The 26,721-nt window shown below is 57.9% G+C and overlaps 9 protein-coding genes across 9 annotated transcripts; 4 read left to right on the top strand and 5 right to left on the bottom strand.

Moving 5' to 3' along the window:
• Nucleotides 1-624: 624 nt before the first annotated feature.
• SPSK_06221 (uncharacterized protein) lies at nucleotides 625-2,214 on the bottom strand (the record flags this gene model as incomplete). Its single annotated transcript, XM_016732928.1, has 3 exons — nucleotides 625-1,830; nucleotides 1,907-1,986; nucleotides 2,082-2,214. The coding sequence occupies 3 exons, from the start codon at nucleotides 2,212-2,214 to the stop codon at nucleotides 625-627; spliced, it is 1,419 nt and encodes a 472-aa protein (XP_016592279.1).
• Nucleotides 2,215-3,277: 1,063 nt separating this feature from the next.
• Nucleotides 3,278-5,876, top strand: SPSK_05948 (uncharacterized protein; the record flags this gene model as incomplete). Its single annotated transcript, XM_016732656.1, has 2 exons — nucleotides 3,278-3,370; nucleotides 3,474-5,876. The coding sequence occupies 2 exons, from the start codon at nucleotides 3,278-3,280 to the stop codon at nucleotides 5,874-5,876; spliced, it is 2,496 nt and encodes an 831-aa protein (XP_016592278.1).
• A 622-nt stretch (nucleotides 5,877-6,498) lies between these two features.
• SPSK_06008 (uncharacterized protein) lies at nucleotides 6,499-8,753 on the bottom strand (the record flags this gene model as incomplete). The annotated part of the gene is made up of 2 exons (XM_016732716.1): nucleotides 6,499-8,301; nucleotides 8,361-8,753. The coding sequence occupies 2 exons, from the start codon at nucleotides 8,751-8,753 to the stop codon at nucleotides 6,499-6,501; spliced, it is 2,196 nt and encodes a 731-aa protein (XP_016592277.1).
• A 1,090-nt stretch (nucleotides 8,754-9,843) lies between these two features.
• SPSK_06702 (uncharacterized protein) lies at nucleotides 9,844-10,323 on the bottom strand (the record flags this gene model as incomplete). Its single annotated transcript, XM_016733403.1, has 1 exon — nucleotides 9,844-10,323. The coding sequence occupies one exon, from the start codon at nucleotides 10,321-10,323 to the stop codon at nucleotides 9,844-9,846; it is 480 nt and encodes a 159-aa protein (XP_016592276.1).
• Nucleotides 10,324-11,086: 763 nt separating this feature from the next.
• SPSK_06481 (uncharacterized protein) lies at nucleotides 11,087-12,043 on the bottom strand (the record flags this gene model as incomplete). The annotated part of the gene is made up of 1 exon (XM_016733187.1): nucleotides 11,087-12,043. The coding sequence occupies one exon, from the start codon at nucleotides 12,041-12,043 to the stop codon at nucleotides 11,087-11,089; it is 957 nt and encodes a 318-aa protein (XP_016592275.1).
• Nucleotides 12,044-13,500: 1,457 nt separating this feature from the next.
• On the top strand, nucleotides 13,501-16,020 carry SPSK_05959 (uncharacterized protein; the record flags this gene model as incomplete). The annotated part of the gene is made up of 1 exon (XM_016732667.1): nucleotides 13,501-16,020. The coding sequence occupies one exon, from the start codon at nucleotides 13,501-13,503 to the stop codon at nucleotides 16,018-16,020; it is 2,520 nt and encodes an 839-aa protein (XP_016592274.1).
• A 273-nt stretch (nucleotides 16,021-16,293) lies between these two features.
• Nucleotides 16,294-17,916, bottom strand: SPSK_06207 (uncharacterized protein; the record flags this gene model as incomplete). Its single annotated transcript, XM_016732914.1, has 1 exon — nucleotides 16,294-17,916. One exon carries the CDS (start codon nucleotides 17,914-17,916, stop codon nucleotides 16,294-16,296), a length of 1,623 nt encoding a protein of 540 aa, XP_016592273.1.
• Nucleotides 17,917-19,005: 1,089 nt separating this feature from the next.
• On the top strand, nucleotides 19,006-20,230 carry SPSK_06349 (uncharacterized protein; the record flags this gene model as incomplete). Its single annotated transcript, XM_016733055.1, has 3 exons — nucleotides 19,006-19,120; nucleotides 19,191-19,279; nucleotides 19,334-20,230. 3 exons carry the CDS (start codon nucleotides 19,006-19,008, stop codon nucleotides 20,228-20,230), a joined length of 1,101 nt encoding a protein of 366 aa, XP_016592272.1.
• A 2,649-nt stretch (nucleotides 20,231-22,879) lies between these two features.
• Nucleotides 22,880-26,130, top strand: SPSK_05878 (C6 transcription factor; the record flags this gene model as incomplete). The annotated part of the gene is made up of 2 exons (XM_016732587.1): nucleotides 22,880-23,021; nucleotides 23,111-26,130. 2 exons carry the CDS (start codon nucleotides 22,880-22,882, stop codon nucleotides 26,128-26,130), a joined length of 3,162 nt encoding a protein of 1,053 aa, XP_016592271.1.
• Nucleotides 26,131-26,721: the final 591 nt, after the last annotated feature.

Raw genomic sequence — 26,721 nt, 5'->3', positions numbered from 1 at the left:
GATGAGTTGTAGCGTTTCTCTTATCCCCATTTGCTCCCGTTTCCGTGTAAATATGACAGCACGATTGAGGGTCAATTTTCACATTTTTTTTGTCGCGATCGATTTGAGCGGAAAAGTCGGTTGGACCGGCTAAGTCGGACTAGCCAAATGTGTAAGTCGACAAAATCGCTTGTGGGTGGTGGTGCTAGCGGTCACGGTAACGCTACTGTCCAAGGCGTCCATACGTCACAGGGCAACCCTCACGTCACAGGGCGTTCTACTGCACTTCTAGCGACCTTCCACCGACGTCGGCTGCCGTTTGCCACTAACGGTGTGCTAACGGGTGTGCTAACACTTTTTTTCTCACGAACAAACACCGAAAATGACTGATTTCGCAAAACGATGACCACTCAACTTATGATTAGAATGTAAAGATGACGGTGGACCTGCAGCGTTTGCATGACTGACACGAGAATGGAGCGTGAAAAAGTCTATGTAGAAACAAAGGAAAATAAACGCCGAAAAATGCTCCTGTACCTGCACAAATGGTATCGCAAATCAAAACTCAAACCGATGACTCCGAAGGTCCGAAGGAATTCGCTTGTTCGTTTTTTTTTCTCTTCCACCGCGTCATTTGTCACCTCCTCACTCGCCATCGCTCGTATTCCACTCGTAGTCCGGTGGCGGCTCCGAGACAATGACGCGCAGGGCCGTCTTTGTGTATTGAATCTCCGCCTTGGGCACGACGGGCTTCTTGCCTGGGGGCGTGCTCGATGTCGTCACAGCGGCCACGCCCATGGACACCTCAAGCGTGTAGACGCGCGAGGCAAAGCACGTCGCAAAGCCCGGCTGGCCCTGGATGGCCGCGATGGTGGCTGGGGGAAGATGGATGCCCCCAGCCGTATCGTCGCTGCTGTTATCATCGCCGTGGCTGCTGCTGCTGCTGCCGCCGCTGCCGCCACACGCAATGTCCACCTTTTCCTGGCGAATGGGCACGCTGCCCTTGACCGACCAGAGGGGCCACGTCGTGTCGTCGACGCGCGTGGCCGCGCCGATTTGTGCGTGGATCTGGCGGCGCAGGCGGACCGACAGACTGCACAGCTGGAGCGTGCAGCCGGTGTCGGCCACCGTGTCGAGGAACGACCGCGGCGTGCGCAGAAACAGGCCCAGGTCGAGCGGCTGGCCGGGCGTGATGACGGGCAGGTTCGGCATGACCATCTCGAGGGATATGGCCGGCGAGTACGCCGGCAGACAACCGGGGAGCACCGGTGGATTCTGCGCCTTAACGGCCCATGCGTCGGCAGCGTCGGTGCTGCTTCGTTCCTCGATGCCGAGCTTGCTGGCCGGCATCCAGGCCGTGCTGCGGACGAGCTGGCGGGCACCGGCGGTGGTATCGGTGACGTCGGTGTGGGCATCCAGAAGCGGGTCGGACACGATGGACACGGGCGATATGGGCGGTGATTGGGGTGGTGACAACGGAAGCGACACCGTCGGTGGCCGGGCCTGTACTGGCCGTATGGACTGAACTGGTGCAGCCGTGCCGTACAGAAGCTGCTCGGTAATGGGCGGTGCGTAGGTGATCGACTGGCGGGCGGTCACGGGCCGGTGCAGCAGACGGTGGTACAGGCCGCTGCCCGGCCGCCGGCACACGGCGGTGACGCCATAGGAGACACGGACTTTGACACCCGGTGTGACGAGCAGTGTCGATGGCGGAAGCGGGCAGACGGCCGACTTGGCGGTGTTGGCCCGGCCACAGCAACGGTCGGCTGGGGGAAAAGCAAACGCAAAGGGCGCGGACAGCGTGTTGTCGTTGACTGGCGTCGGATGCAAGACTTGGACGGATGTGAAGATCTGCACGACTGTTAAGACTTGTACTCGTTTTGTGGAATATTGTACTCGACCCTGTGGACCAATGACGTCGACTCACTTTGTAACTTTGTCGCTTATGGGTGTCGCCGATCTGTGCCTTTGCGTCGAAGCCGGGTTTGAGTGTGACTTTGGCAATGCCTGCAGGATGTCAGAAGTTAATCCAAGTTTCGACTCTTTGCTGTGCCCTCCGTCACCGTCAAGCCCAGTCTGGACCGCTCGCCGACAGTTCTCACCTTGAAATACCACCCGGACCTCTGGTGTGTCGGAAACGTCGTCCATCTGTACATCGACACGGCCTTGGACCTTGTCAGTGGCCTGGAAGACGTGCCCATTTAAGGGCTTGTTGACTGATAAGGCAAGCTTCATTGTGTATGTGAGCGCGTTGTATGCTGTATAGCGGTGTACGGTCAGACGAGAGCAAGGGAAAGGAAGACGGGGAGAAAAGTGGTAGAGAATATATGTCAGGAGCAAAGTCAAGAAACGAGAAGCTGCATAAAGTATTTGAAACATATGACTGGCTTCACACCGACGGGCCACACAACACGCCCTCGACACCCAAGAGATGCCCCGTGCTTTTGAATATGCCGATCGCTGCCCAATGCCGAACGCGCTGCTGATAGTACCCACGCAAAACATGAATCGACAAGGGCAAACGAAACTACGAAAATCGGCCGTGGCGTTCCAAGATCCCAAGTTCTGGGAATCGTGCGGTACGGGGGCAAGGGGGGAACCGTCGTCACCGCCCAAACGCGACAAGGACTTCGGCTCCACAAAACCCGACTTACACGAGAATGGCTGTTTGACCCGCCCGAACTCCTCCCAACTTCGCCAAATTCACGGACAAACCTCGATTTTGAGGCGGCATCTGGCCGGCATCTGGGCGGCATCTTGGGGCGAGGCGCTTGAGGCGAATTCCACCAATTCCAGGGCAACCCCGCCCCACCATTTTCCCAGTCTTGGGGTCTTGGGACCCACTTTTCCAAGATGAGTCGGGCAATTGGGCGGCGATTGGGCAGCCGAAAGGCGGCCGATGCCTGTACGTCAAAGAAGATCTGCTGGCTTCCAGGTCTTGGTACCTGATTTGGGCCATGCCAGCCTGCTTGTCGAGCCTTGGAACAAAGCCTGACTAGCCCAAACATAAACACTTTTAGCGGATTTGGGCCGCCCTAATGTTGACTTTACAGCGCCCTCCGAAAGACTCAGAGCTAATCTCCGCCACCAATCAAATGCAACAGCAGATATGTCTAAGCCGGATAAATCGCATAACCCGCATAATCCGGTGACGGGCTGCACCTGCCGTGGTCAGTCAGTCTCGTTCACATACCTGCACACAGCAACTGCGACCCACTCGTAAATAAACACCACAACCATCCCGAGATATCCCAATATTCACTCCTTTTGGTTTCGTTTGCAAGCCAGCCTGGAAAAAATGAGCCAGCCTGGAGAATTGGCAGGGGGCCAGGGCTCCAAGCGGAAGCGAGTCTTTCGCGCCTGTGACTCGTGCCGTGCCATGAAGTCAAAGGTAAACGACCCAGCAGAGCCAAGCTTTATCTACAGCTACCTACATCCTTACTTACATAAATGTGCACTGTGGCCTCACCCCTGCTGACCTTTATCGCGTCTAGTGTGACGGAGTCCATCCTGCTTGCGGCCGGTGTACGGGGTACGGGTACAAGTGCCTCTACGGCTATGCCGGGAAACGCAACCAACGCCACCGCATCGACGAAGCATCGGCAGCGTCAGCGTCGGCGTCTGTGTCGTTGTCCCACGATGACGAGTCCCACAACAACGCAGTTGCAGCACTACAGCTGACGGCCCGGGACTACAGCAACCTGGTTCGTGCCGTGGTGCAGCGGCTTCCTGAGCCCGAGCAGCCCTCTGTGCTCGACGCACTCGCGACGCTGGACGAGCGAGTCGTACATGAAGCACGGATCAGGGCGCCTGCTCGTCCAAGTCTGGGGCATGCATCTGCGTCTTTATCTGCCTCTGCATCTGCGCCCAGGTGGCCAAACTCTGCAGCGCCCACGAGGAACGCGTCATCCACCACGGCCGCCCGGTCGGTGGAGAGGTATCTGGGCGAAGTCAGCGACGTCCGGTTCTTCAACCTCGTCGACCGGGCGTTGGCCGGACCGAGCAATCGTTCGTCTCAGGTATCGGGACATCTGGCGGCCGTGAGCCATGATGTAGCAACCTCGACCGGCGCCAACGACGACGGTGCTCTCCAAAGCTATGAGCAGGATGGCGCTGCAACAAACGAAGATACGTTGGTCGAGTTCCCCGGCGCCGACGCCGCCGCCCGGTATCTGGACATTTACTTTTCCACCATCCACGTCGCCTATCCGTTTTTGCCGCGCGCCCTATTCATGAAGACATACGAACGGTACGTAGGCCAGGATCCCAACAGTGCCGCTGCCGACATCAGTGACACCTGGCTAGCCACCATGTACACTCTCTTTGCCATTGGCGCCTGCTACGAAAAGGCTGCATCAGGCAGCGAGGACGCCCGCCACGAACAATACTACCGCCACGCCCTGGCGCTCTCCTCCGGTGTCCATCGGAGCCATGGTGCCAGCATGCACCTCGACACCCTCGAGCGGTCGCTGCACCAAGTCAGGTTTTTGTTGGCCCAGTGCTTCTACCTGCTGGCCGTGTGCCGCACCGACAAGTGCTGGACCACGCTGGGACTGGCGGTGCGCATTGCCCAGAGCATCGGGCTGCATGTAGACGCAGGCTGTCTTTCACACGGCACGCATGGCCAGGGCCAACGACGTGACGGCAATGCAATAAGCGCTGCGGCTTTCCATAACGCCGAGCTGCGTCGCCGTGTGTGGTATTCCGTGTATGTTTTAGACCGCCTTCTGGCGCTGCAGCTGGGCCGTCCGCCGGCCATCCACGATGAGGACTGCCACCTGCTGCTGCCCTCACGGCTAGGAGACGGGGACATTGACTGGCTGGGAACGGCCTCGGAACAGCAGCCCCCTGATGCTGGCGTGCCTACAGTCGGTGACTACTTTGTCCGCATGATTGCGCTGTCCAAAATCATTGGATATGTCCTGCGCGATCTGTACAGTCCGCGGGGCCTGAACGGACTGCGGGGGGACACGGGTGCTACCATCCTCGACAAGGACGACACCCTCACCGGCTGGCTGCTCCCCACGACAAAACGTCTCGACCGCCAGCTGCTCGAGTGGCGCCGCGCCCTGCCCCGCAAGCTGCGCTTCGACTTTGGCCACGCCTTTGACACCGCCGACGCCTCGCCCGCCACGTCCGCCATCTTCAGGCGGCAGCGCAACATGCTCGCCATCAAGTTCCACCACCTGCGCGCCGTCATCCACCGGCCGTACCTGTGCCTGCCGCTGCTGCACGGTCACGGCCAAGGCCACGGCGCGTCCACCATCACGTCTCCCATCGCCCGCCGCTACGAGACCGTCTGCATCCTCGAAGCCCGCGCTACGGCCCAGCTGTTGCACCATGTCGTCGACAAGCAGAATCTTGTGCACGACTTTCCGTGGTGGCAGATGATTTCGTGCCTGGTGTATGCGAGCTCGATTCTGGTCGTTGCAGGTGCTTTTGCGCGGCGAAACGCGGCCAGTGAAGGCAACAGTCAAATCGACAGTAGCGACGGTGGTGGCAACGACAATCTCGGCATTGATGGAACATCCACGCCCGTCGACGCTGACGCTCTGGATGCCGCTGCCCTTGACGACGACGCCGAGACATGCTTGACTGTCTTTGAAGCACTGAGTCCGAATTCAGAAAGTGCCCGGCTGGCGCGCGATATGATGCGGAGGCTCAAGGCGAGGGGTGCGGCATGGAGGTGGAGGGATATGCATGGGAGAGACACCCCAGGCGACACGGTGGCAGAGGCGATGAGCACTGCACCACCACCGTCTCAAGCGCCAGATACCTCTGTCCCGGCGCCGATGCCGACAGACGACCCCACAACCTGGCAGGAATGGCCGCTCGAGATTTTTTATTCGATGGAGTGGTCCACGCAGCTGTTCCATACGATCGACGGGCTGCCGTAGTCGCCGTCGTACGGCGTATTTGGAAAATAAAATATGATTGATCATTGACGACTGCATTCAACGTGAAGCAAACCCTACAGAGATACCGATTGCGACGCAACCCCATCAACGCTCTCGGCTTTTCCACACAATACGACCTCACAACAATCAGAACGCAGACGTGAACGTCGCATTTTGACGCATTTGCGACCTGACGCACTCGCGACCCGACGCACTCGCGACCTGACGCATTTGCGTCGACGCAGTTGCGTCGTTCCATCTTTGGCTTTATCATGATTGGTGCATTTGAGGTACTAGCTTTCTCATCGATACTTGGTGAGCGAATCAAATTTCTTTCAGTCACAGCCAAACAGGACGTTTGCGATGACGCAGCTGCGTCGCTTCATCGTGATTGGCTTTTGAAGTACTAGCTTTCTCATCGATACTTAGTGAGCGAATCAGATTTCTGTCAGTCGCAGCCAAGACGTTTGCGTTGGACGCAGCTGCGTCGTTCGACGTTTGTGTTGACGCAGCTGCGTCGTTCGATGTTTGCGTTGACGCAGCTGCGTCGCTTCATCGTGATTGGCTTTTGAAGTACTTGCTTTTTGGTGAGCGAATCAGATTTCTGTCAGTCACAGACCTCTTACCAAGCCTCCCACTTTTGGCCGCCAATGGCCACCAGCCGGTTGAACAGCTCGTCCCGCAGTGGAATCGCCGTCACCTTGTACGTCGTCCCCGTGCGGTCTGTAATCTCCAGCCCGTCCGCCATCTCCCGCCCTAGCGACCAGCCAACCACAATCTTGGTCTTCCACCCGAACCCGCCAATCTTCTTCAGCTCTTGAATGTCGCCAATGGGAATGCTCCACCGCGGGTGCACCGTGTCCGGGTCGCTCGACACCTCCGTGCTGAAGGCCACGGCGGGGATGGTCGCCTTGGCCGTAATGTAGACGCTTCCGCGCTTGCCCTCGTAGCGCGCCTGGAACTCCACGGGCCCCGACGTCAAGTCCGCATCGCCGCCCGCCGGCTCCACAACGCCCTGGCGCTCCTTGGCGTGGCGCGAGCCCAGTGCGGCGCGCAGGCTGTTGGTGCCCAGGGCCGCCTTGACCGTGCCCTTGGTGGTGCCCTTGAAGAGGCCCAGCAGGCGGCTGCCCTTTTTCCCGTGGCTGGCGTCCTTGCCGGCGTTGATGTCGGCCTCGCCCGTGTTGCTGCTGGCGGCACCTGCGCTCTCTGTATGGGACATGACTGCGTCGAGCTCAGCCGGCGTCGCATTGAGCGGCGGCCCGGCGCCCGTCGAGCGCAAGTCTGCGTCCGTGACGGAGGCCGGCTGCATGGGCGGCGGAGCATTGTCGGCCGGCCGGCGCGGCGGCGGCGGCAATGGAGCTTTGTTGGCCTCGCCGATGCGCAGCAGCGTGAGCGTGAGCTGGGCGTTGGTGGGCACGCCCTTGAGCAGCGTGTTGCGCAGCGCAAACAGCTTCTGCCAGCGCGGGAACTTGCGGTTGAGCAAAGACAAGCCGCGCGACAGCACCGGGTCGCCAAAGAAGCCGAGCCCGGCGCCGAGCGTGACGCCCTTGGTGAACATGTACGACGAGACTAACAGCGAGACGAGGAACAGCGGGACGAGCACGGCCGCCAGGCGCAAGCGGTACATCTGCCCGGGGAACGGCGGCGTCGGGGACAGCGCGTTGCCCATGCGCTCCCAGGTGTCGGCGACGTCGGCCAGGCCGTGCATCACGGGCCGCATCTTGGTCCACACGGCCGTCTCCATGGGCACCTTGGTCTTGTCGTGCTTGGCGCTGGGCTGGCCGCCGCGGGCCACGTCTTTGGCATCGGCCACACCTGTGGCGAGGGCCGTGGGGTCGGGTACTGTATCGTTGCCGCCCTTTTCGTCCTTGCCGCTGCCGTTATCGCCGTCGTCTCCGTAGTCACCGTTGTTGGGATCACCCTGGGGATGCTTGCCCGCCGCGCTGGCCAGCGCCACCGATGCCACCGTATTGACAAAGTTGGTCGCCTCGGCCTCGGCGGCCTCGCCCTTGTGGTTCTCGGGGGCGCCCGTGGCGCTGTCGTGGCTGCCGAGCACACCGGCCCTAGGTTTCTGCACGCCGCCGTCGCTGCCCACGAGCGCAAGCGGCGCCGGCGGGAACATGGCCTCGCGCACCCACGGCGACACAATGAGCGCAATCAGCGTCGCGGCGCCGAGTGGCACCAGCCCGTCGAGCAGCCAGGCCACGAGGTACACGCCGGCAAACGTCGCCGTCCGCGGCGTCTCGCGCCACGACCGGATCCGCGCCACGTGCTTGTACGCCGCCAGCATGCCCATCCCGACCGTCATGTACAGCCGCTCCAGGTTGGCCCGCAGCTTGTCGGGCGAGAACTCTTCTTCGTCGGCAATGTTGAGGTCGAGGTTGCCGGGGACGGGCGTCTCGACGGCCTTGACGTGGTACATTTGCTGGCATGGAGGTTAGGAGTACTGGTCAATAACACGCTCTAGGACCCGGTCTGGCCTACCTTGTTGAACCGTCGGGTGAGCAGCCACAGCTCCTCGTTGCCGAGACCGCCCACGAGCGGCGACACAATGTCCTGTTTTCTGTCGTGCCACCCGAGATCGGCGACCTCGTTCGTCTTGTGCGCCTGCTGGGCGGCCCCCTTGTCGTGCCCGGGCTGGCCGTCGACGGCCAGCTCGTGGGACAGTGTCGGCGTGTCGGTGACATGGCTGCCGCGCGCCGTCGTGTCTGGGTCCGTGACGGGGGCCGTCGTCGACGGGATCGGCAGGGCATCGACAATCTGCTCGCCCATGGTTTTGTCGGCCTTTGTGCTGCTGGCCCGCGCGGCGCCGTTGTCTTCGAGCAGCGATTTCTGGCGTGCCGCCTCCTTGTCAATGTCCAGCATGGACGTCGACATGGTGGAAGGTGGGTGAGGAAGATACTGTGTGCTCTGTAGATTTGTTTTGATCTGTAGTTTCTGTATTGTGCGGTAACAAAAAAAATGATGCCGGTGATCGCTATAAGCTATGGAATCGCAGCATGGTCGCTAATCTAGCAAAATGGTACAGTACCATCAATAAATACTACGTATTTAATCCAGGGGCATCTCCTGACTGTTGAACAAAGTACATCCCTTTCGACGGTCTCTTTGTCTTTACTCGTATTGTTTCCATCGCCGTCTAGAACCAATGTAAAACATTCGAGAATGAATGACGTCGATGGCTCCAGGGCAGCCCACTCAATCGCCCATTCTCCCCACTGTTTTGTTGCTTTAGTGGCCCGCGCCAGCATTTTGTAGCGCAGTTGTCAGTGTCCTACTGCTAGAACGACAGCACGTGAAAATCATAATCGATGAAAAGTAATTACTCTGTAATTGTACAGAGGAGGTTGTTTTCTCTTCCGTTGTCATTGTTCACGGCCTTCTGGGCTTGTGAATTCGATTCTTTACCTGAACCTTCTCTGGTGTAGATCCGAAAGCACACAGCCACCAATGTGTTCAGGTACATGAGATGGCCCCACTTTTCCTTGACTTACAAGCATTTATTCTGTACGGCATACACTTTAAGACGAAGTTTACGATTTGTGCGAGTATTTACGGTAATTCTTGCAACGATATGTCTTCGAGGAAATCATACTTTGGTGTTTTATGTGTAGGTGTTTTGTATTATTTAAAATTTCTCACGTCTTACCTATGCATCTTGCTTGTGAGAACAAAAGCAGTTACAAGTTACGAAAATAGGGAAACGGACAATTTTTGTTTTCGTAAAAAGCGTCTGTTCTGACCTGCAGTAGACACATTTATTTATTTTTACTTTAAAAAGGAAAAAAAAATGAAACAGAAAGGAGAGAGAATCAGACCAAGCGCAACTACAACTCTACGCCTACAAAACTCACCTTTGAGAAACACTGAAACTTACGAGCGCATCTTCTGGTTGCTCGCGGTTGCGGCGGCAGCACGATCCTACAAGACCTGCAGCATACGCGCCCAGATGGGCGTCGCCAACATCTCAGAGTTGGACAGGCTGCGACGACGCAGCCGCCTCCGCATCCATACGCAGAAGCTCCTCGACGGGAGGGCCGAACAGCTCGCGCTCCAGGTCGGGCGGCATCTTGTAGCCGTCGTCGCCGACGTCAATGACGACACAATCGTCGTTTTGGGGAACAAAAAGGTCGCTGTCGTTGTGGTGGCCCACCGAGGCGTCCGCTGTGACGGAGTTCTGGCTAGGACAGTCGATGGGAAGGGGGTAGTAGAGCTCCATCTGAGCGACTGGGGCCAGAGCGCCGTTCTTTGAAAAGGGCACGGGCGATCCCAGCGACAGCGTATTGAAATCGCAGACGGCGGGCGTCAGAAGACCGTCCGAGGTCGAATTCGGCTTGTTGGCGGACCAAACCCTGCGCTTTCTGCGCTCCGTGTCGCCGTCGGCCGCGCCAGGACTCGCCTTGCGCTTGGTCGACGACGTGGAGGTGATTACCGCTGCGATGGCCATTTTCCTTCTTAGTAAATGTTCGTGTTGCTTGTACGGGAATGTAAGAAGGCTGTATGTCTGAAAGGGTGGGAAAGGGTGGTTCTGCTGGTTTCGAACGAGAAATGCACGACGTGAGAGGTGCGGCAGAGGCAGTATTTATAAAAAGTGTGCAATCCAGCCTTGTTCGTCATCTTGCGACTGTTTGGCAGTACAAGACAAATCTCATTGTTTTTAGTGATGGTGTTCACAACAAAGCAGTATGGTCTCTGCCGCGCGTTGTGCGCCAAATGAGTTTGTTGTTTGTCTACTCTTGTCGATATTGCACAAAGACAGTAAAGTCGTGCAAAGAACACTGTTCAATGCCCTTGTTTTAGCAAAAGGATAAAGGCGAAAGCAACGATGGGGCGGGAGTAAAAAGATAAGAAACTCAAAATAGAAAGATTTTTTTAAAAAAAAAATGAAATGAAGGAAGGCAAAAATACATAGTTATATGTATTTAAATAAAAAGTCAAAAGGGGAAAGAAAAAAAGAAATGCGTCAGCCGGGATTTGAACCCGAAGCCTGTCGAGTTTGCCTGGTGTTCGCTGACTTTGGCGTGTAAGTGAAGGCGTCGTGGGTCGGTATTCCCTCTTTTTTAAACGACATCCAAATAAAGTTCAACGGGTCTCGTTCAATATTTCTGACGAAGGCTTCGACGTCTTCTCCCGAATTCAGACACTCACCCATCACGGAGTTTGGAATTGATTCAATTGCTATAGGTTCCATCTTGTTTGTACTAGTTACATTACTGGATCGAATGCCGTCTTCGTTTTAGTGGCCTTGCCTCAGCCTCCACCTCGCTCTCTTCTTGGCTCTCTTCTTGGTGCTCTTGATTCCTCGCCGCCTTGCGCTCTTCCAGCATCTTGATGAGTCTCTTTCTTCGCAGTGCGGCCTCCACCTCGCCCTGTTTCTTTGCTTCGTCCTTGTTCTTCTTCCTGACATCGGCCGGCAGCACGTAGAAGAACTGCTCGCGCTCGGACAGCTGGTCCCGGATTTCCTGGCGGGCCGGGCCCATCGACGGCTGCCCGTCGACCAGCTTGCGGTCTGTGACCGACACCGGCCGGCGGGCATCGTAGTCCGATACCGCCACAATCATCTTGTCTTGCGCTTCGCGGCGCTCCGCTGCCTCACGCCGGAGGGCCGGATCCACGTCGGCGTTGAGTTTGTCCCACGGAGGCGGTTTGATTCTCGTGTACCCGTCGAGCTGGTGCACGGGCCGGGATGACACATAGTCGTAGCGGTCTAAGCTGCTAGCACGATCCTGCAGGCCGCATTTCCGCAGCTTGGCGACGAATTCGGACGACTTTAGCTTCCGGATGGGATACAGGACACCAGGTGGCAGCGGGGGCGACTCGCGCGGTGGCAGATAGCCGGCCGGTCGGTGTCGGAGCTGATCAAAGGGCGAGATCTGGGACTCGATAAAGTACGTATCCGTCTCGACGGACTCGAGAATCTCAGGAAGCTCGATGGCTGGAATGTCGGAATAAGGTTCGATCGGCTGGAGAGCGGGTGTTGCCGGCCAGACGAAGGGTTGCGGATCCTGTTGTGTTGTGCTTGTGTTGATTTGAGAGTCGGTAGGTTGAGGCATTGTTTCATTTGGGGTGTCCAGAGTGATGTCCGTCTCAGTGGTGTCCATGTCGGTAATGGCCATTTCCGTAACGTACATTTCCGTAACGTCCATATTAGTATTAGGAACGCCCATGTTGAAAGTGTCGAGTTAGATAGTGACGTCAGGTTAGATAGTACTGTGACTGTGAGAGCGAGACGTGGTAACAATATCAAAATGGACGATTGTTTTGAGAGACGTGGGAAGATTATTTTCTTTTGTAAGGAAAAGAAAAGAAACGACAGAGGAGAGTCAGATAAAGGCGAGACATTTTAAAGTTCAGCGAGTGAAAGCCCTTTATCAATCTATGTAGCAGTTGAAATCTGATATATATGATGTGGCATGTGCAAGTAGCAGCTCACTATCAAGGAGTGCATATGTACCTTTTCGATCAAACATATGAAGTTACGTGACTTTGATAATGTAATAAACGACCGACTAGTATAGCCAACGGCCACTCACTTGAATCTTAAATATTCCTCCTGCTTATTCACGACTGCTATTTACGCACGCCTCGATACTCTCTGTAACTGTTTGTCCAGTCATACGATGACAATCATTGTTGTCGTTGGTATATTATCTCATCTTTTGCGAAGTGGTGTACGGAGAGAAGGGGGCGGATAAATAATTATCATAGGGTTCCGCAACGCCACAACACACCTAAGCGTGGAAGACTGTGGCCATGCGTATTTATGACACTCTTCTTGAATTTTAAATCTTTTGGAGAATCCTCAAAATGGACCATTTTCTTTTTGGCCTTAATCGGTGGGGGAAAAGCATTGCGTGTTGTGATGCCCATTTGTTTTATGCCCATTCTGTTCTATCCGTGTGTTATACCCATTTGTTATTTTCATTGACTTCTTGGCAAGCTGAACAGGATTTGCTCAACGGGATTTGATTCCCGGCTGACACTTCTAAAAGTGAATTACTTTTGTGATCACCTGTGTCGTACTTTGGAGATGTTCTGCATAGATTATATTGGTATGGTAAAACATTGGCACATAAAAAGCCAAAGGAAACTGCTTTGTTTGCCAAGTGAATGGATTTGCAAACAAAGAGGTCACTGCTTAACGGTGTTATGGGCCACGCCGGCCTCGTCAGATAGGACAATGTGGTGGATCCACTATTACAGTCCTGAGCATCTGGAATGCTTTTGACAGTGCGCCAACCGCTGCAGCGCTAAATTTGCTAATAGGTGCCCCGCGTTCAGCGACGCGTCTCCCGGCCTCTAGCTCCACATCGAAGCTACAGTATCACCACCACCACGAACAGGCGTCGACAACGGCTACTGATTGGCAAAGCATCACTCGCAACCTTTCTGCTAGCGACGACGGGGGATAGTGTTCTCGACAGCTGATCTCGACGTCTCTCTCTTGTCACTCGCATCTCTCAATTGATATGGCCATTGGCCAGTCACCGGCGGCATCATCGTTTGTTGACATTTCGCCTTCCGCGACCTCCCCGTTCCTCGACTTCTTCTGCTTTACATCGATCACCTCGACAATTTCCTTTCCCTCTCCCTTTCAGTTATCGTCCACAACCAGCCCCCCACGATGCGTCGCTTCATATCGCCCGGGCGGATTGCCCTGCTGACGCTGGTCGATATGTACTGCAGCGAGGCCATCCGCGACAAGGACGATGACTTTATTCTCGAGCTCATCGCCTGCTACGTCACCGACACTTATGCCCGGCCCACCAACCAGCGGCAGCGCTATCTTGCACGCTGGCAGCGTGCCTTTCTGAGCGTCGACCTGCTCGGCCACCTCCACAGCCTGCGGCCGGCCCTGCAGCGCTGTTTTATTGCCTTTGCCCCGCCGAGCACCGACGTGCCGCTGTGCGCGACGCTCTGGGACGACCTGGTCGCGCGGCTCTGGCTGCGGCTGACGGCGCTGGACGACTTGGGGCCTTTCTTCGAGCAGCTGGCCATGTACATTGCGCCCACCTACGCGGAGCTGCGGGCCCACCGCGACCTGGGCATCGAGGACCCGCCGGACGATCTGCTGCTGCTGGACCGCCGCTCGCCCGTCGGCCTCATGGTCTACCAGGCGTGCAGCGAGTTCCAGCAGCTGTCATTTGCGCACCGCTGCGAGCTGTGGGAGGACTTTGTGCGCTACCGCAACCCGACGCGGACCGACTTCAAGATCCTGTGGCCGCACGACTTTGGCGTCGACGACCTGCTGTTCGACGCCGTCCTGACGCAGGGCCAGGCCGATTGGGGCGCCGCGGGCACGGACGCCGTGGCGCGCGTCGTGTTTGACCGCATGCTCAAGGACGCGGCCGTGTCGGCGAGCCACGACGAGACGGAGAAGCTGGTCACGATGCTGATTGAGCGCGAGCGCATCGGCTTCCGGCCCACGCCGGTCCTGCGGGACGCCGCCGACGCGGTGATCCGGGGCGCCACGCCCATCCCGTCCCAGGCCACCTTCTACCGGCTACTCAACGCCTGGCGTATGGGCGACATCAACACGGCCTACGACCAGCTGCACCGCTACTTTGACCTCGTGTCGCGCCAGGGCGTCGGCGCCGCCTTCGGGTACAACGTGGGGCCCATGAACAAGGGCGTCATCCAGCGCGACTTTGGCGAGCACTCCAACGACCTGCTGAGCATGCTCGACGCCGTGCACGCCGGCCGCGAGGCCCGCGACTACAACTCGCTGCGCTTCGCGCTGCTGTGGCTCTACATGTACGCCCGCGTGCTGCCGCGCCACATCCGCCCGCACCAGCTGCAGGGCCTGGCCGGCGAGGCCACCGACGGCCGCCAGGTCCTGCCCTACGTCCGCGACGACGCCGACGCCGCCCAGTTCCACGGCCACCATGCGCTAGCCACGCTGCTCGAGGCCCGCGTCGCCATCGGCGACGGCCGCCCGCCCCTCTTCGCCAAGACGTGCCTGCACCAGGCCAGCCGCCGCATCGTCCAGCACGGCGAGGCCACGCTCGAGGGCCAGCTGACGAGCACGCGCATGCTCTTCTGGGACCGCATGGGCCACGGGCCCCTGGCCGTCGTGCACGGCCGCGTATTTATGCGCACGCGCCACGACAGCGTGCCCTTTGACGACGCCGTGCGCGTCGCCTCGCGCCTCGCGCTGCAGTACGCCCAGAGCGGCCAGTTTGCCCACGCCAAGGCGGTGCTGGACCAGCTCAACCCCGAGGGGCTGACGTCGCTCAAGCCGCAGGGCATGGTGCGCCACGTCCTGACCTACGTGGCCGCGCTCCAGGCCGTGCGTTCGCACCGGTTCGACGAGGCCGCGGACTTGTTGCTGCGGCGCCTGCCCACGGCCGGCTACCCGTCGTGCGCACCCACGCGCGTCGACCGCCAAGCCCAAGGGCCGTCGCAGATGGACCCGGACCTGGCCGCCCAAGTCGCCCTTCTCCGCGTCGCCTCCCTCACCCGGCGGGCCGGCGACGGCAGCGACGGCAGCGACGCGGCGGCCAGCGACGATGCGAATCGTACCGGCACTGGCATTCTTGGGGGACCTGGCGACGACACCAGCGGCGGCGGCTCCCTGGTCGCTGCCCGCGACGCCCTCGACCGATTCGAGGCCGCCTACGACAAGGGCGTCGGCGACCTGCACGTGCTGCTGCAAATCGCCCTGGCCCGCGCCGCCTTGTACGCCAGCGCCGGCCGCGGCCTGCGTGCCGTCACCCTGCTGCTGCACACCCTCCAGGCCTGCCTGCGCCGCCGCTACCATGTGTTGCTGTGGGAGACCGTCGGCGCCGTCGCGCGGCTCCTCGTCGCCGAGGGCGAGTTCCGCGCCGCCCGCACGCTCCTGGGCCTCGCCCTGCCGCGGTCGCTCGAGACGGGCCATGCCGAGACGTCGGCGCTGCTGTACCAGTCGCTGGCGGATGCCTGCATGGGCTTGGCGGGCACGGAGGCGGGGTCGTCCCCAAACACACCGGCCGCGAAACAGGCCGGCCGCATGAAGCAGCATATGGGCCGCGCGTGGTGGTATCTCGGGCAGGCGCAGGCGTGCTTTGACCGTGCGGGCAGCGGCCGCACGGTGGCCCACGAGATCACGATGAAGCGGCAGGTCATCCTGTCGGTGGCCCAACAGGTGGGCGGTATTGGGGTGTAGGACAAAAGGGAAAGGGAAACAATACAGCGGCGGGTAATGGGGAGCATGGATATTGGCGTTCACTACATGGGTGGGATGTCATAGCATGGAATTTGCGTTTTCGGTTTGTTGCTTTCATGTCACATCTATACCCTTACGTAGGAGCACCGGCAGAGTGCTGTAAAATCATAAATAAGTTATACATATTTTGTACAAAAAGGTATCCCATACCAAATATCATACACATGTCTTCGTAGTCGTGCAAGATGGCTTGCTAGTATTTGCCGGAACCCCCTAGTCCTGCATCTCTTCATCACTATCCCCGTCGTCATCCTCGTCATTTTCGCCCAACAACAATACATCAAACAAATCTGTCTGCTCTTGCAGTGACCGCCCCAAGTAAGTTCGACCCTCTTCAATGTACTGCACCATGCGGTCGGCCTCCTGCTCGATGCGCGCCATCTCGAGCCGGATGCTGCCCACCGACTCACGCAAGTGCTGCAGCGACTGCGTCATCTCGCCCTCAATTGCTGTCTGCCGCTCGGCCTCGGCCCGAACGCGCTTCTCCAGGGCTGCCAAGTCCGCTTCGCTGCGCTGGAGCTGGCGTACGGCCTCTTCGGTCTCGGCCTGCGGTGTGAGGTCGAGCCTGCTGCCATTGCCAGTGTCCGTCACAATCGCATGGCCCGGTGTCGATGCCGACGTTGTCGAGGCGGCCGCCAGCTGCTGGTGTGCCTCGGCCGTGGCCTTTTGGATGCGCACGTGGAAGGCCTTGTGCGACTCGCCCTTGGGCGGCGCGCTGTCCAGAAACAGGGCCGGCACCATCTGGCTGCAGCCGTGGCACCGCCGCATGGCCGTCGCAGACGTGGCCGCTGCTGCTGCGGCCTCGTCGCCAAAATCGACAACGTCGGTCGCCTCGTTCTTGGAGGCGCTCGGGCCCTTCTCCAAGCCGTGCATGGCCTGGTGCAGCTGGTGGAACGCCTCCGAGTAGAAGCTGCGGCCGCACGTGGTGCACGGATAGCTGAAGGCTGCAGGCGGGGCGGTCCTCCCACCACCTCCACCACCCGAACTAACCCGGTCGATCGCGTCCAGTTCGGCACGCAGCGCCAGTTTCAGGCGTGCCAGCCGGTGCCTCAGCCGCAGCACGCGGTCCGGCAGGCGTATTGTCTCGGCTTCCGCCATCTCCAGGTACCGCTGCTCGGCCGCCAGGTCGCGGACCAGGCGCTCGGCCGCAGCGCCCTGTTCGCGGCCGTTGCTCTTGATCTGGCGCAGCCGCTGCCGCTCGGCTTCGGTGCTCTGCACGATGCGGTCGATGTCGGCGGCGGTCAGCAGCGGCAGCTCGAGCTCCAGAATCCGCCGCACGACCGTCTCTTTTGTCAACTGCTCCTTGTACGAGAAGCGCAGCTTCTTGAACAAGCCCTCGAGGTAGTCCAGCTCGTCGAGGGCCGTATGATAGTCTGGCGTGTCGTCGTCGTCGTCGTCGTCGTTGTCATCGTTCTTCCCCGTCCGCACCTTCACAACGGCCAGCAGCGTGTCGAGGCTCTGCTGCGTCTCGGGCGCCTGCAGGTACTGCGCCATCTGGTCCATGTGCACGAGGTTGACGTAGGTGGCTGTTGGCGCGTAGAGCGCGTCGAGGGAGGCACCGCCAGAGCCCGAGCCGAAAGCGAGGCCCATGTCGACGGGCGTTGTCGTCGGCACGAGCGGCGCGCCTTCTGTGGGTGTCGGCGAGGAGCCGTAGCTGTTGAAGCCAGAGGCCGACCCTGATGCAGACGCCGACACAGAGACGGACGAAGCACGCGTTGACGCGCTCAGGTCGACGGATGACGCGTCCGTCGACTCGCCCGAGCGGCGGGAGGCACCTGAGCGCGTCGAGCGTGCCGACGTCGCGCCCGAGGACTGTGTTCGTGTGCGAGGTGGCATTGTGTGGTCGTGTCGAGTATGCAGTCAAATGCAAACGCGTTCGGTCGAGTTGCAAAAACGAGACGCGTCGAGGGAGGAATCTGTCGTGATGGGAGGTCGAGTCAGGGTGAACGGAATGTCGCAGCTGCTGGGTGTTCTGGAAGCGACCGCTGTATGCAAGCCCTTAATGGATGTTGGTGAAGTGAATGAACGGTGGATTCTGCAAACGGCATCTGGAAAGTAAACAAAGTGGGGGTTTGTTGACAGCAACCATAGATCGGCGCTAGTCCAAAGGCAGTAATTTTTTGATTAGTCAGAGGAACGACATACATCTACATGTACACATACGAGACGGCGAGGATGTCAACTTCAATCGACAAGACGTGAAAACGTATCTAACTCTTCTTTCTGTATATGAATGGGGTGGTAGTACTGTCACTATCAAGGGACTGGAACGGAATTGCGGCGTGGGAGTAATGGGGGTGTTGGAACAGAGTATCGTCGGTTGCGTCCAAACATCCAAAAAGCTTCAGCTTTCACCCATTGACGTTAAATCGCTCTATGACTTCCGGGAAAATTGGAGGATATTCGTGAATGTATTTCAATGACATTGTAAAAATTTCTGACATATCTATGGTATATTTATGACTGGAAACCTTGAAAGCACGCAAAGGGGATACCTGGTGGTGATTCATAGTCGTCTGATGTCTGCTTTTCCAGCATTTTCGGCACCTCGTCACCATTGGAACTCGCCATTGTCCCAGCCACCACATATTGGGAGGCTCTCATCTCTTCTTACCATTTTTCTGAGCCTATTGATGCTATTGTGACACATGGGCGGAGGCCTCGCTCCTTCCTTTTTGGTCTCCAAGGCTCCAAGGTAAAGTGGATGTCAAAGACTCCCCAGAGATATAATGTGACCTTCTCTCCCTCTCTTCTTGTCTCTCTTCTTCCTTATTTTTTTCTCAACCATAGTGTTGCTTTTGCTACTTTTATCGAGCGGTTTCTGCTTCCTTTTCACCATTCTGCGCCTTGTAGCATCGACACCTCGGCATCAGTGACACTGGCATACACCACAACTTTATCACTGCCACTGACAACATATCTATCATGGCTCACAAAGCCTATAAGCCAGCGACGCGGCAGCTCGAGGCCACAGCTTATGGCCATGACGAGGTCAATCGAGTCCCTTTTCACGGTGCAGGCACCTACGTTCCCGTCAACGGTATTTTGTCTCTTCTTGTATAAATTCAGGCCACAAGCGCAACCACTAGGACATCAACTGACTCGGGAAGAAACACACAACTCTGGCCATGCTCATCATGCCTCCATCGACACACCTAAGCATGTGTCGCATGAGCCGCCCATCCGCATTGATCCCGCTGTAAGTAGGTCGTGGAACAATCTGCTTCTCACCCTTTTCTGACGTGCATTTCAGTTCACGCAAACGGAGATTTACGATGCCGAGGCCGATTGTGCTGCGTGTGGCGCCATCCATGTCGGAAATTCCGGGGATGTCCCAGCTGTGAAGTCAGCCGAGGCTCGTCTTGCGACCTTTTGTATGCACGGCGAAAGCGACCTTGTTCTTGGCCATCTGGCATGGGGCTACCGACTGAAATACCACCACATGGTGTTTGCCGTGCACATGAGCATGTCCGGCACCTTTCCCGAATACCGCCACAGACTCCTTCGACCCTACCAAGTCTCGTCGAAGCCGGATGCTTGTGACGTTGCCATCAAGCAATTTGTCCGGCCCATCGTCACCGTCACCGAGCGTTGTCCGTCGTTCCTATTGTACCGGTCGACACAGGTGTCTCGCCATGACGGACCACAGAGCGAACCATTGGACTCCATCTCCATTGGGCACTTGTACATTTGCCCTCATGCCAACGTGACCGGCGCGGACCACGTCGCGGCCGTCACCAACTCGGCCATCGAAAACGCCATTGCCAATGCGAACATGGGCATCTCTGCAAAGCAGCATATCTCGTGCCGCAGATGTCCGACTGACATTGAGTTGGTGTCCGAACCGGGCTGTGTCACAGTTCGTTCTTGGCACAATATGGGCTACTCCAATACCACCCCCACGTCTCCGGAGTGGATGGTGCACGTTGTCTCGCCCGGAAACAACGAGTTTGTTGGTCCGGTGGTTCGTCACCGGCAAGGATCCATCCGTGCACGCTACGAGAGGGCCATCCAGCAGCAAGATCTCAACAACGACGTGTATACGCAGGATGACGAGAACAATCCGATGACGTCGGCTGCCCTCCGGATCGCTGGACGCACCCTGCTCGGCTACCGTGTCCAAGGCCGTCGTGAGCTCAGAGGCTACTGAAATGCAGGGGCAGTGGAACTGGTTGTACATGGTGCAATCCTCTTCCTTGTTCTATCTCGGTTGCTATCCATTGGTCCTTCATCATCCTGATACTTTGTCCACGGTGCATTGATTCTTGCTTTTATATTTCCATCAATATTTTCTCTTTCCTGGCTTTCATGGTTCGACTTACTATATCGTTCTTCTTATTTACTTACCAACAATGCACAGTCGTTGTCATGGTGTATCATTGTGCCGTCCTGTGGAGGGATGCCGTTTTTTATCTTGTTTCTTATTCTTCCATCTAATATGTCGGCTTATTTTTCTTGACTCAATTCTTTTCTTTTCTTTGATTTCTTGTACGCTCACTTTTGTCACTGTTGTCTGTTTATTCTATAGTTACTTTATTTTTCATCTTCATTTTCTTATACGAACATCCATAATGTAAATGCATGACTATCGTGACCGATTATGCCCACTGCCAACGATTCTACCAGACAGACTGTACGAGTACCGTACGCTCATGACACTTCATAGTAGACGTACATCAGAACAACTCTCATCTAAAGCACCATATTATTTTTTAATGCGATTCGTTTTGCTTCCCAGCTATCGAACTTGGCCGGCACGTTGCCGCCCATGTAGGTCGAGGTGGCCGGAAATTCAAAGATTTCGATTGCCGAGTAATTCATTGTATTGTCTCAGCGTGCCGCCCCTCAGTAGCCAGCCACTCGTTTCGTGCCCGTTATTCTATCTCAAACCGCCAAAGAATAACGGCCAAATTGTCCGACGCCTGTAATTCCTTCTGCAGGGACATACCATCTTCCTCACATGCATCCTCCATCCATGTCCATCGATCTTCAAGGTCACGTGTAGACTAAATGCCTGTGCCCGAAAAGGCCGCCCGTTGGAAGCTATCCGACTCGCCAGATAAGATCCATGGTATGCACTCCGTGCGGTCTGCTGCCTTCCATGATGCTCGGTCGAAACAATAGGACGTAACGTCGTAGAGGCTCTCCTGTTGGCTTTTCTCTGGAAGCTCACCGTATGTTCGTCTTCCCTTAATGCGACTCGCTGTTTTATTTCTTTTTGCTTCGTAGGTCTGGTTGTTGCCGCTGCGGCTGAACCTTTAGGCGCCACTATTGTCTGCAGAGGCCGGGGGGTGGCGTACGAAACTGGAGATGATGGGCATCGTGTGCTGTAGTTCGACATATTGTACAGATTAGAGGTGGTGGTGGAGAAGGACGGCGGCCGAGGAGCTAATCCTGTCGAAAGCGAGTAATGCGACAAAATGAGGAGGCGACGACGAGGAGATGACAGGGGACATCGCTGATAGCCAGGCCCAGAACGGGAAGAACCTCAGAGAACAAGTGACTGGGCATTGCTACTTCTTCCCCTGTCGCTTGCTGCTAAGACCAATCTTATGTCGACATGCCAGACGCACGACAAATAAGGCAAAAACGTCTGCCAGTGATGCCACGAACATTATGGCGTCGCCGCGGTATCCTAGGGAAACACCCACTCTCCCGCCTTCCGCCATAACCTGTTCCTCAGTTTGGACGTCTACAACACTGTGCTCCGTCTCCAGATACTCTGATCGCCGTCAGCGTCCCATCCATCGCCGTCAGCGTCCCATCCATCGCCGGATGCGTATGCCATGACGTCTATTCCATGCGGCGATGTTCAGCCGCTTTGGACCGTTCTCTGTCGCCGGCTCACCGCCACAACAGTCTCGCTTGCAACGGCCGTGGGAACGGTCGCTCTCCATACGTTTCCCATCCTCTCGTCGATTCCCGACATTGTCCCCAGAGCCAATCTGCTAATCTGCTGGCTCTATTGTTTCAATGCCCATAGCTTTCGATGTAAGATCGGCCAGGCCCTGTTTAGCTCAGTAAATGCGGGGAAGTGGAGGATCTCGGCGCACCGGATACCCCAATAGTTAGACTCGGCCAGGCCTTTTAGGTTTTGCGTCTCTGTCCTGGCTTGCTTGCCACTAGCACCTACCGAGGCGACCTAGGTCTTTCCTTCGCTCTTTCACTCTCAGGACGACTCGTCGCCAGACCCACTGGCTCCTGCCTTTTGGCCTCGCCTCCAGTCTGTCTCGCTCTCCCTTTGCGCCTGCCCTGCCAGTCTCAGCTGGCGTGCCTCCGTCGCTTCCTCTTCCGCTCCTGACTTTTTGACTTTCTCGCCTGTTACCATTCGCGTTGTTGATTTTTGATCCAACGGCGCCAAAACACGCACCACCAACTTACATCTTGCGCAACCAGCCGTACTGTGCGTGGCCCTCGGCTACCAACGAGCCGCACATCACAGCGACGACAAGGACAGAGCTACGAGAAAACCAACCACTGCCCATTGCCTGTCGCGTCACTACCCGGCCCGCCCCACTGCGAGAGGACGTCGCTGCAGTCTTTTCTCCGGAGCACGGCAGCAACAATACAACGTTACGAGAGCACAACGACAATCACGACTCAGCGGCAGACTGCCGCCGTACGACGGCAACGACAACGACTACCTACCCATCTTGTCGTGTGATCCCAGGCCCAAGACGCCCTGCACGTCACACGCCTCCGTTCTTGGCTTCTTGACCCACCTGCGTCGTATCCCGGCGCTTCGTTGCCGCCCTTATCGGATCCGTTCCTCGTCCCACCCGCCGCAGGCAATGAGACAATGAGACGCCAAAACCACTCCTGTGATCAGTGCCGCAAGGCCAAGCGGGCGTGCGACGCCCCCTCCCTCCGTGAGTCCGTACGCCGCAGCCTGCTCGCCGACTCCGACAAGAGCGATGCATTGCTCGGCCGGGATTCGAATGGTAAGTGTCGAGATCTTGCTCCCCCGCTCGTCTCCCTGCATATTGTCGCAATCGTGATCTTGTGCCGTCCGAGCCTAACCCAACAACAGCAGCCAATGGCGCGTCAATACCAGAGACAGAGTACCGGCCTTGCTCGTACTGCCTCAAGACCAGCAAGCACTGCACCCTGAACTGGGCACGCTCACAGCTGCTGGCCTCACAATCTGCGGCAGCCACCCGCACCGTTGAGCTCCGCCAGAAAAAGCGGCATCGTGCAGCGGACACACAGCAGACGCAAGCACATACGGCCGCGGCTGGCACATCCGCTTCGGCGCCGCCAACCTCCTCAGTAGCACCGCCGACGGGGCTGCCGTTAGCATCCATCTTCCCCTCGCCCCCGCAGTCATCGACGTCGACTCTGCGCACAACATCCGAAATTGGCGATATCAGCGGTATGCCGTCTTCCGTTCCACTGACGACAACGACGGCCAACGTCGATATGTCGGCATTCTGGAGTACCACCCAGCCGTCACCGTTCCAGTCCCTGACAAATCCTCTCGACCCCTTTGTACCACTCCCTAACACACATCATCCGCACCACCCGCAACAACATCACAACTTCACCAATGGCGTCGACGTATCGACGATTAGCTTTGACGCCGGTGTGAGCACGGACGGTACCGCTGGCTTGATTGGTCTGCCCTTCAACGGCATGCCTGCGACCACAACCGAGCTTGTCTCACGGCCTGCGTTCCACAACATGGTGACGCCGGATCCCACAGCGCTATGGGGTGTGATACCGGGCCAGACAAACCTCAATGTCACCACCAGCGAGGCCATGCTCGACCTGTCACCGCCCGAGGTCTTCTCCTCGGTCAACGGCGAGGAGGAGGACGGTGCGTCGTCGTCTGTCATCAACGACAGCTACTCCATCCAGCACGGCTCGTCCTTTGCCCAGCCGCAATATGGCGAGGTCGGCGCGCGTCGTGTGTCCTCATACTCCCTGGTGTCGCCCACACCCAACCAGGTCGAGTTTATGCTGGCTACGCGCATGAACAACCACAGCATCTCCGAGAACCTGCTGCAGATCTACCACGATGTGCTCGAGCACAACCTCACCTGCTGGATCACCGAGGAGACGTGTCCGTACAATGTTTGGGCCCGCCCACCCAAGCAAAAGCCCATCAGATCGCTCACCAACGGCTCCGTCAACGGCGACATTCCCACGATGGCTGTCGGCGGCCGCCGCACCTGGGCACCGCAGGCCAACTACAAGCAGCAGTTTGGTCCCAAATGGTCCAATCGTATCTACCGCCGCGTCACCAAGCTCGACAAGCTCGCGCAGCAGGTGGGCATCATGCGCCTGACCGCCGCGCAGAACCAAGCCAGCCAAAAGGCCCTGCACCTCGTCATCATGGCCTTTGCCACCCAATGGGCCCAGGGCAGCCAGCGCCAGCGCGAGACCTATGCGGGCGGCTTCGCCACGATGAACTACGCCACCACCGAGGAGTTTGATCGCAGCATCCAGCGCTCCCTGTGGCAGCAGGCCCGCATCGCCTTGCAGGACTGCGCCGACATCGAGTCGTACCGTGTCGTCTGTGCCGAGCTCATCTTCAGCATGACCCAGCGTCCCTGGGACGAGTATGAATTCGCCGAGCTCGAGCTCACCACCAGCAACGCCCAGTACGGCAACGGCCCGCTGTCGGCCGATGACGGCGACGGCGACGACGGCACCAACGACAGTGGCGCGGAGGCCCGCCGCCGTCGGGAGGCCATCCTCGACAAGCTGAACGAGGTCATCGACAAGGACGGACCGCCCATTTTCATCGAGCGCGCTGCCCGCAAGATGCACGCGCTCAAGTTCAAGTTTGACAACCACGAGCTGGGTTTCTTGGGCGAGCAGCCGCCCGGCAGCATGCCCAAGAACGACAGACGCAACGGCCGCTACACGCGCGACGTCACCGACCCGTCGTCGCCCTACCTTGGCTCCGAGGAAAGCCAGACCGTCGGCTTGCTCTTCTGGCTGGCTGTCATGTTCGACACCATCTCCGCCTCGATGACGGAGCGTCCCGTGGTCCTGGCCGACGAGGAGAGCCAACACGAGGCTGCCGAGCACGACGACATGTTCCTTGGTAAGGAGGTTCGTCCGGATGGGACGGGCGGTCCTGGTGGTACTGGTCCAAACGGCGACGGCAGCAACATTGGTATGGAGGACATCCGGAACGCCATGTACAGCAATGGCAGCGGAAAAGGCAAGGACGGTGACGGAACCGACCCGGCCAATGTGGCGGCCAGCAGCAAGCCGGGCAAGAAGAACAACCGGTGGCGCATCGACCTGTTCATCCAGGACGACCCGGAGCGAATGTCGCACTCGCCGTACCACTATCCCTGTGCGTACGACGACGCGGCGAGCATCATCACGCGCGCGGCGCCGGTCAAGGTGCTGCTGTACCGCCAGGTGCTCTACCTGCAGAACATGCTGCGCAAGCCGTATCTCGCCAAGGGCCAGCCCATCGAGGAGCTCATCAGCGAGACGCTCATGATCTACCGCTACTGGAACCTGACGTACGGCGCCTTCTACCGCGAGCTGATCGAGCACTACCCCACGGTGCCCACGCGCATCCGCGGCTGGTTCGTGTGCATCCTGGCCCACTGGCACCTCGCCGCGCTTATGCTGGCCGACGTCATGGCCGTGGTGGACGACAACCGCCTTGGCATGGAGGTGTCGCGGGCGATGCGGGAACAAGCCCACACCGTGGCCACCATCCGCCGCTCCAGCGCCCTGCAGCTCGCTGACGTCGCCCGCGTCGCCACGCCGCTGATGCCCAACGCCGACGCGGACCCGAGCATGCCCGACTTCCACCATGCCGTGCGCGAGGGCACCATCTTGACCGAGCCGTGGACCATTCTGCTGATCCGCGCCTTTTCCAAGGCCGCCACCGTTCACCTCCGGGCGGCCGACGGGGTCCGCCAGCAAGGGGCGGCCGACCTCCTGGGCCACGAAGGCGAGACCTGTCGCGCAAGCCTGCGCCACTGCGAGGAGTGCATCCAGGCGCTGTGGTACCTGGGCAAGAAGTCAGACATGGCACGCAATGTGGCGGCCGTGCTGTTCCGCGCGATGAACGTGTGAGGTCGTCGAGACGCCGTCGTTTCGGTTCTTGCTCGACTGACATCCTTTTCTTACTTTTTTCCGGATTATGTTCTTCCGCTTATGTAGCCACAGCGACGCCTACTATTCGCTGACTGTTTTCTGATGTCATGTTGCTGGTCGTCTGATTTAATTGGCGTGTTTTCCGGTCTTGATGGGAAACGGATGAAATTGGCCGTCCACTGCTTCTTATGAGTTTGCTTATTTATCATTGGGATACTTACTTTTTATGATTTCGGTGCCATATGTAGTGAATTGTCGTTCGATGACAGCGGAATGGGCGCCTTGAGGGTATGACTTTGATTTGCTGAGCGGGTGTTATTTTCTTCTCCTTTTCGCGCCTCTGGCTTGGGTTACTTTGCTTTTATGAGTCTTGTGAGTACCGGGCTCGGGATGCAGAGGGTCGTTTCCACACGGCAGCGGTCATGTATTTGAGGGTGTCTGGGTGTCTAGGTATTTCGAGCATTTGAATTATGATGGCTGAAGGTTCGGAATTTGGATGCTTTGACGACTTTGGACGCAAAATGGACACAGTTGACAGAGTCGCAAAGCTTTTGAAGTTTTTCTATGGAG

Source organism: Sporothrix schenckii, assembly GCF_000961545.1.
Source record: "Sporothrix schenckii 1099-18 chromosome Unknown Cont38, whole genome shotgun sequence".
NCBI lineage: Eukaryota > Fungi > Ascomycota > Sordariomycetes > Ophiostomatales > Ophiostomataceae > Sporothrix > Sporothrix schenckii.
This window is presented reverse-complemented; position numbering and strand designations above follow the sequence as displayed.